This window comes from Hemiscyllium ocellatum, chromosome 5 (genome assembly GCF_020745735.1).
Source record: "Hemiscyllium ocellatum isolate sHemOce1 chromosome 5, sHemOce1.pat.X.cur, whole genome shotgun sequence".
NCBI lineage: Eukaryota > Metazoa > Chordata > Chondrichthyes > Orectolobiformes > Hemiscylliidae > Hemiscyllium > Hemiscyllium ocellatum.
The window spans coordinates 76,416,766-76,429,119 of NC_083405.1; the positions used below are offsets into that span (position 1 = coordinate 76,416,766).

The following is a 12,354-nucleotide window of genomic DNA, read 5'->3' on the forward strand; positions in this document are numbered from 1 at the left end:
CCTTCACGAGTGGCAACAGTTTCTCCCTATCTCCTCTGAAAGCAGCCTTCATGATTTTGAACACCTCGATTAAATTTCCTCTCAACCTGGATTTTCTTCAAAGAAAACAGTTCTAATTTCTCAAATATATCTTCATGAATGAAATTCTTCATCCCTGGAACCTTTCTTGTGAATTGTTTTCTCACTGTTTCCAAGGCATTCACATCCTTCCTAAAGTGCAGAATGGAGAACTGGAGGAAATTAGGATGAATCAGGTGTTTTGTTCAAGTTCAACATCATCCTTTCACTCCTGTACCTTATGCACCTATTAATAAAGCCTAGGATACTATTTTTTTTTAAACCGTGCTCTCATCCCATCCTGTCACCTCAATAAAAACCAAACGAACTGTGGATGCCGAAAATCAGAAATAAAAACAGAAAATTGCTCAAAAGCTCAACAGTTAATGTTTTGGGTCGAGTGACCCTCCATCAGAACTATTGTGAGAAAGGGTCATTCAACCCAAAGTGATAACTCTGACTTCTCTCCATAGATACTGTCAGATTTGCTGAGGTTTTCCAGCAATTTCTGGTTTTGTTTCTGCCACCTTTAATGACTTATGCACAAACACATGAGTTGCATCCATTATTTCATGTTGCCTTACACTTGGACCTTAGGTTTCCATTCTCTTTGCTGTTGACCATTTTCCATTAGTCCTTGTGCCTTCAGTCTTGCCAATGCTTTCACAACATTCGTCTCTCTATTGCAGCACTATCTGTTTACATTGAACATATTCAATTTTCCCAGCGCTTGTTGGAACTGACATTTGAATCAGTAACAAATTACAATAATGAAGTGACCTCAAAAATTAGTTGCAGAAAACACACTTCCATACATGCTCCCATCCATTTGGAAATCAACTGCATTCCTAGTAACAACTTGGCTTTTTCTTCATATTTCTTCACAAGATATCTGTGCTTTGCTCCAACTTCAAGAACGATTTGCATTTACTTAGCACTTTTCACTCAAACTACATTACAACAGTAGTCAATATTTACTTTGGTGTAAAACAGTTTGGAACATCCTGAAGTCATGACGGTGCTGCATAAATGCAAGTCTTGAAGATCCTAAAGGTTTTTGGGCAGTCTTAAAGAACAGAGATTTAAGATGGCAGAGAATACAGCCCACACACACCAACAATGTTGCAGCAAAACCAAAATCAAGCATGTGCAAGGGTCAGATTAGCAATGGCTCAAATATTTCGGAGGGTTGTCAACTTGGAGGGAATAGCAGAGAAATGGCAGGGGCGAGGTCATGGCAAGATTTGAAAAACAAAGATGAGAATTTCCAACTCAAAGGCAATGCCAGAAATGACACCAATGTATATCAGCAAGCAGAAGATATGTGAATGAGACCAGCAGCAAGTTAAGATATGGCAACAGAGTTTGGATTGCACAAAAATATGTATTACAGGGAGAGTATTAGTCCAAACTGCTTTACACCCGTAGCTGTTGTATACTTGGTGTTCAGCTGTTCAGTATACCTGATCAGCTCAATGTTGACACTGATTCCAGAATTAGAATGTTTTTAAGGCACTGACTCACTCCCTTGGTGAAGGCAGCAACAGAGCTGTCTGTAGCTCCAGATTTCCACCATCTCCAGCCTGACCCACTTTCTCAGACAGTGCAGACTGCAGAGGATCTAATGCAGTGTTTAAAAATAAACAGACTTGTTCTTTCACTTCTGCTATTCACAGTGGGCTTACTCTACTCCTTACTCAACCAAATGGAGAAGATCCAGCTCTCCATTAAGACGACCTCTTTGAAACTATTTTTCAAAACTATTTTTGAAAATTATTGCAGATGTTCTAAATATATGAAAATGATCTATAGCTTAGTTACTAAATATAATGCTTATTTTGTACAGCTCTTTAATTTCATAGGTCACTTAAGAATCATTAAGTTCCTCTGTGAACAGAAAGTGTATTAGGTGAGAAGCTGATGAGTCATGAATAAAATGCTTTTGTTTCACAAGGTTTTGAAACAAACAACAAACAAGAAACAAGAGTAAGCAATTCAACCTCTCGAGTCTTCTCTGCCATTTAATAAGATCATGGCTGATCTGATTGTAATTGCAAGGTTAAATTTCTAACAAACCATGATAACCTTTCACCCTTTGTTTATCAGGAACCTAGCCATCTCTGCCTTAAAATTATTTAGACTCCGCTTCCACCGGATTTTTCAGGAAGTAAATTCCTAGAATTCATGACTCGTGAGAAGAAATTACATCTTTAAACAACGATGAATGATATTAGCTAAAAACATGCTGAGAAACCAAATGCTCCTATGCACTTCTCTGATGAAGGTAATGAGGCTGGAGGAATATGGGAATGAAGTGGGCGAGTGTGATTTTAACAATGTAATTGTGTTCAGGCTAAATGCACAGGCTGATTCAAATGACTAGTTTCACATTGTAACATTAACATGGATATCAGATTTCTACGTTGGCAGTCTTAGTGGTCAGGCCTATACGTGATCGAAAGCAAATGCTGAGGTAGAGTATAGGTTGAGTACAGACTGCTTCAGCTTCAGGCAGTTGCCAGAGAGGAGTTAGTGACAAGTGAAGAGTTTGTTGTGGTGATTGAAGACAATGGATTCTTCCCATTATTTAATGGGAGAATAAAGCAGTCTATTAACATAGCAACAGTGGGGGAGTTGAGAGATCTAGTGGGTCATTAGCCTACATGAGGAAAGTAAGACTATCTTCAAGTGATTGTTTTATCCTACAGTATGGAAACAGGATCTTCAGCCCAACCTGACCCTCCAAAGAGTAACCCACCCAGACCCATTCCCCCACATATACCCCTAACTAACGCACCTAACACTATGGGCAATTTAGCATGGCCAATTCACCTGACCTGCACATCTTTGGATTGTGAGAGGAAACTGGAGCACCCAGAGGAAATCCACACAGACAGTCACCTGAGGTAGAAATCGAACCCAGGTCTCTGGCACTGTGAGGCAGCAGTGCTAACCACTGGGCCACCATGCACATAGATAAGGAACAGATAGTGTCAATGAATAGATCCTGGAGGTATAGAGACGTAACAGCATGCAAGTGTATGAGAAGTTATTGCATGGTTGTCTTGTTACAATTAGATTGATAAGAATTTAATGATGCGAGGGCAGTCCCACCAAGGTGGATGTGAGACTTTAGAAGCAAAAAGTACCACCAGCTGAGGAAAAGATTGAAAGCAGATCAAGAAAGACTAAGAGGGCAAATTCACCATCGTCACTGTTCCCTAGCAGTTCATTTCTAACTTTGAAAAGAGCTCTCTGTACTGAGGGAGAGGCAGAAAGCTGATTAGAAGGTCTCAAATATGACACTGCTGAACAGATGGACATTGATTTGGGATGTGATATGATCAAGGACTTCAGAGTAAAGGCAGGTGGAGAGGGGTCAGCAGTTTATAAAGAAGGAAAATCAAGGTTTGTTTCTTTCAGAAATATGATGGCATCAGATTGGAAGGAAAAGGAGACTGCAGCTGAAAAGAGACAAACAGAAGTGACATCAGCAATAGTAGGAGCTTTGAAGGGAAACTGGGTGCTCAGCAGTTTAGTGAGAACAGGGCCTAGGGAATAGGAAGTAGGTCCTTTGGACAAGATAAACTTGGAGAGAGCATGAGGGGATAGATATTACACAACATTGTGAGGCCTTGACTTGAGCAAACAACAGAGTCATAGAAAGAAAGATTGCTTTAATGGGTCATTGGAAGAGAGGGAAGTGACAGAGGCAGCTGATCAGGTGGTGTCAATCTTAGTGACAAGTTCCTTGCTTTTGCAGTTGAAGGTAAGTGTGAAGAAAACAGGGGAGAAGGGTTTAAGAAGATGGCTTGCAGAAAAGAATCTAAGTGTCATCTTGGCAGAATAACCTGTAAAATAAGGAACTGGAACAGAGAGGAGTAAGGTCCAGTGATGGTTTATGTGGTGATGAATGGTTAAACCATAACATAATGCCTGAAGAGATATCTAGGCAGCAAGGAAAGTAACTCAGAAAAGGAGATCTTTATGAAAATATTAAATTACCTGTTCGACCACAGCATTCACATCACCGAGTAAGGCAGCAACGGGCTTCACATTATTTCCTAGTTCTTCAGCACATAGATCAACCTTATTTTTAAAAAAGTGAAGTCATTGTTTAATATCTAAGGGCCACATGTAACATACAACAAATAAAAAGGTGCAATAAAAGTGACAGAAATGGAAATAACATGCGAATTTTAAAAATGTGACATAAATATAGGAAACATTGAAAATAAAGACTACATTTTTCTGCTTTAGGCACATATCAGGAGATTAGACTGATCCCAGTCACATTGATAGCCTGGACAGCATTTTGTTGGGGACAGGGTCTTAATGACATAAGAGACTGGTTTGCTGCTGAATTAATGCCTGTGGTAATGGAGCTGGGACACTGGGAAAGCAGGCCGCACTGAGGCAGTGGTTGCCAGCTGCATGCAGCCTTAGAAAAAAATGAGAGGATCCGCTTCAAAGTGTCAGTGGCTTTCTGTTGTTGTTAAAACATTGACTGACATATCTTTTCACGTGCATTTTAACATTCCAACATCAATTGTTTTCAATGTAGGCCAAATTCAAAATATTGCAGAATCATAGAATCCCTACAGTGCGAAAAGAGGCCAGTTGGCCCATCAAGTCTACACCGACCCTCTGAAGAGCGACCCACTCAGACCCAATCGCCCATCCTCTCCCAGTATGCCCACATTTCCCATGGCTAACCCCTCTTGCCTCCACATTTCCCGTGGCTAACTCCTCTTGCCTGCACATTCCTGGAACACTGCAGACAATTTAGCATGGCTAATCCACATTGGATTGTGGGAGGCAACCACAGCACCCAGTGGAAACCCATACAGTCACAGGGAGAACATGCAAATTCCACACAGACAATCACTCGAGGCTAGCAGTCAGCCCAGTTGCCTAGCAATGTGAGACTGCAATGCTAACCACTGTGCCAGCAAATCACCTTTATTGTGGTCAAAATTTTACAGATGGCAGGGTTCCCACAGTTGAGCAGGGAATGGATTCCTTCTAATGAAGCTGCATTTGATTGGCTTTAGGTAAGATTCTTGCCCTCCAACCTAGCCAAACGTCCCATACAGAGAGTTGTCTGGCCAATCTGATTAGTCAGCATCTCTTCAGTCCCAGCTGCAGGAAGGGAGCCTTGGTCTTTCCTGAGGCCACAAGCCATGCCCAAATTCCAAGTCGTAGAGATATGTTTGGGGACATTGCAGCAGGCACTCGTGGGGAGGCCCATGTTGGTGCTCATGATGGCCAGGACAGGCTAGGAAGCTCAGCATCCCTGGCCTCTGATCTGGAAGGAAGCCAGTGAGTCTATCAACTATGCAACCCACTGTCCTACTCAAGCCAGGAAAATGGATCTCTCTGTCCTGAACCCCTCCCCCAGCCTGAGAAATGCAGCCAGGTTGGAAGTGGGCCTTGAGTGGACAGTAATTGACCCTTAAGGGTCTCATCTGGAGCAAGGGCAGGCAGGCTACCCTACGCCTTGCTTATTTCCTGTAAAATAGCTGACTGGCTAAGGTGGGAGGCAAGGCCAGCCCAGAATATTACAGACCCCCTATCCACCCTGCAAACCTGCCAGGAGGGGTATTGTAAAATTGCACCCTGTATAAAATAGCTGGAAGATTGGAGTTTCAGATACATTTATTTTTCAGATCCCAAAAGATATATTAATGCCTCATGAAAAAGTAAGTAATGCAACTCACTAAATATCGCACTTTCCAGTTTATAATCTGTCTTCATCTTACTTCAAGAGAGCTTAGATGGAGAGCTGTTTCAGGTCACGTGACCATGTTGTTAAGGATTCCCAAACAATTTCCTACTTTGACCGCGGTTTAACTGGCACGTTCCCAGGGGTTGGGGAAGAATAGTAATTTCAGCTACTGGAGTACCAAGGGGTGGTCAGTAGCAGATGGGCGAAGGGGATTTCAGACAGGCCAAATTCATCAGGGTTTGCATAATCTAACCCATGGAGCCTTTTATCTAAAAAACTAACATGTATCTTTTCAAAAACTTTCTTTTAGCAGCAAGCAGGCCTCAAAGATCTGACCTTTAAGCCATACACACCAAAATAAGAGGACTTAAAGGGGTCTTACTGTTATTAATGTTCCGTCTCAGCTCCACAGGCATCATTGCTGCTTCAGAACTCAATTTTAAAATCCTATTGTCTTGTGACCCCAGTGGGGGTTACAACACACAGTTTGGGAAGTTGTGATTCATAACTAGTATTACCATAACACTTTTAGTTTACACAGTTCTCCCCTTCAATGAATATTCTTTACATTAAATTTTTCCTCATAGCAGTGTGCACACAATCAGATCACTTGTCCACACAGCTGCTCTGTCTCCATCCTGCAATCCATTTTCTGGGCCACTTATTTTGCCTAAGCTCAGAAAAATGGAGTGGTTACAAAATGAAAGCTAAACGGATCTTATTGCTCTTGATAATCCAGTAGCTCACTGACAAGAAAATACCAGAGTTACTCCTGCTCCTTAGTTGTGAAGCAAGTCGTTCAGGGAAATGTTAATTTGAGCAATACAAATAAACTCAAAAAGATGGTTAAACAAATGTTCTGGTCATACTGGATTTCTGTTTTAACGCATACAAGGCCATTCAGACCAGTACGCGTCATGCACAATCTTGCCTGGTTTTTCAGAGGCTGAAATGGTGTGTGGAGGGACTAAGTCACATGGTAAGCTCCATCTAGTTCCAGAACTGTGTGAGGCTTCAACAAATTGTGGCTTGTCTTCTTTTACACAAGACAGATTGAACTATTATCCAACCCCAGCAGGAATCAGTGCCTGGCCAGTAGCTGATAGCAGGACTTCTGGTGGCAAAAGGTAAATGCCAGGTACCTGACAAAAGTTTTCTTCATAGCTAGGGATCTGGGGAGAGGGACAGGGCGTCACAATTGCAGTTGATTACAGTAGGGTTCCTCCTCCTCTTTATTCATACACAAGCTTTTTAAAAAAAAACACTCCTACTTATCTGGGCCTCTCCTGTCCCTCAATCTACCATTGCACCTTAATAGCGATAACTGTTCCCCTCTCGCACCCCTGGTCAGACGACAGAATAATGCAGCAGTTAGGCACTGAAGACTTGTATTCCAGAACTTGCCACACCCCAACCTAAGCTATTCCAACACAGCATTCAATGGCAATGGCATCACTATCATTGAACCTACATCCTAATAGTTACCAGGAACTGAATTGAGCTTGCCATATAAATAGTGGCTACAAGGCCAGGTCAGACATGTGGAAGCGTGCAGTGAGCAACTCACCTCCTGACTCCCCAGAGCCTGTCCACTATTTACAAAGGAGCGTGATAGAATCCTTACCACTTTTTGGGATAAGTGCAGCTCTAACAACATTCAAGAAACTTGACACCATTCACGATGATGCAACCCACTTGATCGGCATCATAACCACAAACATTCACTCCTTCACTGCCAATGCTTAGTAGCAGCAGTCTGTAATATCTACAAGATGCATTGCATAAATTCACTAAGGCTCTTTCGACAGCACCTTTCAAACCCATAACCACCACCATCAACAAGTGTAAAAGATATATGGGAACACCATCTGCATTTCCCACCCCTCTAGGTGAGGCATTAGCCATTCTGAATTGTTCCTTCACTGGCACTGGGTCACAATCCTGGGATTCCTTCCATAGTGGCATTGTGGGTCAACCTACAGAACATGGTCTACAGCAGTTCAAGAAGGCAGCTCACCACCATCTACTCAAGTATAACTGGAGATGGACAACTCTAGCCCAGCCAGCAATGCCCAAATCCTGAGAGGGAATACATTTTTAAAAAGACCCCAGTCAGAGTTTAACCTGCATAATTAAAGTCTGCATCACTGGTTTTGGCCAATTATCCTTTCTACTTAAAACTGCTGTTTGGCAAATGGGAACCAAAAGGTAATGGTTCAGCCCTGCCCACAGTTGTACATGAAAAGCCTCTTACTCCTGCTTTAGGCCAAGTGGGATGGAAATTCCTCCCATAATTATATGATAATATCCTGCATTTTGACATTTAAGACATATTTGAGATTCAAATTTTGTGAAGAAACTAAGAAAACAAGTAATCCAGCAGTCAGAAAGTCAATGGATGCCTGTAATAATCTAATTATTGTATGCAAATCAACTTGCTTTACATGCACATGGATATACAGCTGATGGTTGGACTAAGGAAAAACAATGAACCTAGATGCTGAGATACATTAAAATCTTGATCAATCCTTTTGAAATGGAAGCCCTTTATATGATGAAGTGCTCTCCATACCTGTATGATTTTTACATCAGCACGAAACCTTGGTGGATGCCCGAAATGTAAAATCCAGTTTAACCTGGCTCCCAGCAGCAGAATCACATCTGCGTTCTGCAAAGCTCTGAATAAGAGAAACTTTCAGTAAGGAACTTAAAAATGTTGACAAATAATTACTAACACCATCTTTAATTCTTTGTTTCTCAGGAAAGGAAAGCTGGAAAAGAACGTAATGAACAATGAAATTAGACTACATTTTCCTTTAAAGAGTTGGCAAGGTCTGGGAGAAGCCAATGAGGAGGTACTGGACGATTATGAAAATGCTGAGTCAGTATATGGACTATGAATAGCTCTTCACAACATGTGTGTGCACATTCATGACAGGCAATAATGAACAGATTGCATCAATTAGTGAAGATTTCTAGGCAAGGTCATTCTTCTATTAATACAATTTAGATTGAGGAAAACTATTTTAAGCTGAGCATCTATAGAAAAGATGACCATTAAAGAATAAGTTGAGATGTTTTCAGCCAGACACTGAATTCTTGTCTTTACAGAACCTTCTCAGAGTTGCCATCATCCATCACTGTCATTCTAAGGATAGCAGCATGGAGCTTTGGAAGAACAATCTTCTCAATGATACAGTGAGGTGCTTTCCAAGATTACAAATGACACATTATGGAGCACAGCAAGAACAGTTTCATTTTGCATCCTCAAATTTATATTTAAAAGAGATAGATTTAAAAAAGAAATCATATCCAGTGCGTTCACTGACATGCATGTCTCAGGCAATTCTCCAGGCCCAAAGAGATCGAAGAGGTAAAACATCAAGAGAATTAACTGAACTGGATGACCGGAGCAAGAATAAATTGAAGCAGCAAACTGATGAATCAACAGGAGGAATCTCATTAGTTTACCATTTGGTTAGGCTGACTCTGTTTTATTCTTCTTGGAGCTGAGAAAATTGATGCCCGAAAGAAATAGGCCTTTAAAGTGGTTCTTCAGTGGTCATCAATTGATCATGTAGGTAATGTGAGAAGATTATGCACCCAGAACTTACTTGAGTAAAGGTGGGAAAGCATGGGATGGCTATACCAAAAACAGCACACCAATTTTTTTTTTGACCTCCCAATTCCATCCAATATCATGCAGGACCAGGAAGTTCCACCCAATATCTTCTAGATAGCCACAGAAGTCACCAGTTATGATGCTGGTGGCTCCGTTAGAACCAGGTAGAGCAATGTAAATCAGAAAAGGAACACTATTGTCAATGTTCACACCTTCACAACTAGTGCGAGTATCATCAATAAAGTACCCCTGTTCTGATTTACATTGCTCTACCTGGTATATAATTGGACCCAAGCGCCTTTGCTCCAGGTCACCTGACTAGCTCTCTTAAAAGGGAAACATCTCCAACTATATACATAACACCAGGAAAAGCTGGACACTTAGGAAACTGTGAATTATTTCTTCTGATGAATTACCAGATTAAAAAAGAAGTAACTACCTAACTTGGGGGTACAGTGTGCTCAATTTGAATTTCAATAAAGACTGGTTTACCTCATGTTTGTCAAGGTCTGGGGGCGGGGGGGAAGAGAGGTAAAAAATCTTAATAGCCTCTGGATGGAGCTTGTTCAGTTCTCTATCCAGTCACTGGGCAGAATTCAATGCCTTCTCCTGTGGTGAGTTTGGTGCTACAGAGACCATTTGACCCAGCACAAGGATGACCAGGGCATCCTCATGCCTTCTCGTTTTTACCCAGATTAAGTCTGGGACAGGAAGTTCTATGAATTGCCTCCTTTCTAATTGTCAATTAAGGCCCTTAACTTGACAATTAATGTCTATTTCAGGACCTCATCCTATTCAACCAGCAGCAAGAGGGTAGCATGCCACAAGGGTAACCCGATAAGTAAACCATTGGGCGAGGAGGTGATGGTAGTTCCCCATTCAAAGGCATTCAGTGATCTTACAATAAGATTGGCCCATCAGAGAATGAATTAGATAACAGCAGGAAGTAATGTCGTTCAGGAGATCATTGCTTTAAAGAAACTAGTTAGGAATCTGTTTAGCCAATCTGAGATTAATCATGTGGTGCCCTTATGTGGCAAGCCAATTAGACTTCAGGATGTCCCTGATAATACAGGGGATACTGCCTAGAAAATCACAGAAATCATAGAATCCCTACAGTGTGGAAACAGGCTATTTCATACTGACCCTCCAAAGAATATCCCACCCAAAGCTACCTCCTATCCTATTGCTCCACATTTACCTTGACTAATACTCCTAACCCCCACATCACTGAACAAGTTAAAAAAAATTTTTGCAAGTGATTTGCTGTATAAGGAAGACCAAAGATAGAAGGAGAATTATAATCAACAGAAGGGAACAAGTGATATGTGCCTAGACAACCAGTATAATGAACTTGTGCCCCAAAGTAGATTGACTGTGAGCTACTACCTTAATTGAGTATCATTTCTTTTGTACTCATGTTGTTAAAATTAATAAATTCTGTGAAAATTGTAAAATCATATTTGCAGATGGAATGGGTCTTGTAGTTAATCAAGATTTGAGTATTATTGAAAAAAAAGCAAATTCTCTCAAAGCTTTTTATCTTACAGTCATCAGGATAATTTGTAAGAAATGCCAAAGTAAATATACTTACGCTATAGGAGAGGACAGCACTGATTGATTGGCAAATGGATTCTAATTAGTTGAGGTGGTGACATGAAAAGTGTAGAAGTTAATAGTGATTGACAGTTAACTGCCAAACTTTGTTTAAATTTTAAACTAAAACTAGAAATTTCTAGAGAAACTCAGCAGGTCCGGCAGCACCTATAGGAAGAAAGTGGAATTAACATTTTGAGTCTGGTGATTCTTCATCAAAACTTTAACTCTGTTTTCTGTCCACAGATGTTGCCAGATCTTCGAAGTTTCTCCAGAAATGTCTGCTTTTGTTTTAAATTTCCAGCAGCAGCAGTCTTTGTTTCTTTTTAGATTTTAAACCATAGTGATTGGTTACGGTTTTGCCCTGAGGAATGAACCAGCTATCCACCTATTTTGTGAGTTGAAACAGATTCTTATGAACATGATGCTGTACCTTTTTGTCTTAAACATATCAGGACAATTGCAAAACTCCAAAGTTTCAACCAATCATATTAACACTCTCTGGTTTGTCCAATGGGTTGAAGGCAAACATCTGTAACAACATGACTCACTTTTCAGCTATAATTGAGCTCCATAATACCAAGAAACTGTTCCCATAGCATTGTTCATGTGGAGTGTAAAATTCTGTACTTTACAACAACCTCTCTTTTTTTTAAAATAAAGCATGTTAGAGGAAATGTTCCATTCAAGACAGACACACACCTTTATTAAACTATAGTTGTCAAGATTTAGATTTAAAGACTCTGATGACGGTAGGCTCCCACTGAATGTAAAAGATAATTTTAATTTTTTAGCCTTTATGTAGTTTGATGGGAAAGATATACTGTGGGATAAGGCAGTTTCATCATAGAATTGAGAGGTGATAAGAAATCTGAAGTATGGATGATAAAAGCTAAAGATATTGCTATTTAGTGACAAGGAGAGTGCTACAATATAAAAAAGGGAATGTTAGTATAATTAAGAGTGCAATTAATGGGCAAAAGGTTTTTGTATTCATGTTCCCACAAACAGAAAATGAAAATTGAACAATGCTGAAATGTGAAGTCCTAAAAGATTGCTCAATAATTGGAATGTAATTTCCAGTGACATCAATTTTCCACATTGAAAAGACATCAGCATCGTCTCACTAACCTAGACCTGGCAGCAGAGACACAGTTGTGATGGTTGTCAGGTACCACACCTTTCCCCATTGGAGTAGGCAGAAATGGTAGTCCACACGAGTTTATAAGCTTCTTGATGTTATCTTCAGCACGAGAATAGGCTGCACCTTTAAAAAATGAAGGCCATGCATTTGTAAAGTTATGTCTGTTTTAACAATCAAGTGTTTATATTGTAACTGTGAAAGAAAGTA

General features: G+C 40.5%; 1 protein-coding gene across 1 annotated transcript in view; it reads right to left on the reverse strand.

The window, feature by feature from the left end:
* Positions 1-12,354, reverse strand: part of hacl1 (2-hydroxyacyl-CoA lyase 1) — a 99,343-nt gene that overhangs the window by 36,260 nt on the left and 50,729 nt on the right. The window contains exons 9-11 of the mRNA XM_060825507.1: positions 12,135-12,270; positions 8,358-8,463; positions 4,063-4,146 (exon numbers count right to left, since the gene is read on the reverse strand). Of these exons, the coding sequence (XP_060681490.1) occupies positions 4,063-4,146; positions 8,358-8,463; positions 12,135-12,270 (326 nt within the window). The remainder of the gene's footprint in view (positions 1-4,062; positions 4,147-8,357; positions 8,464-12,134; positions 12,271-12,354) is intronic.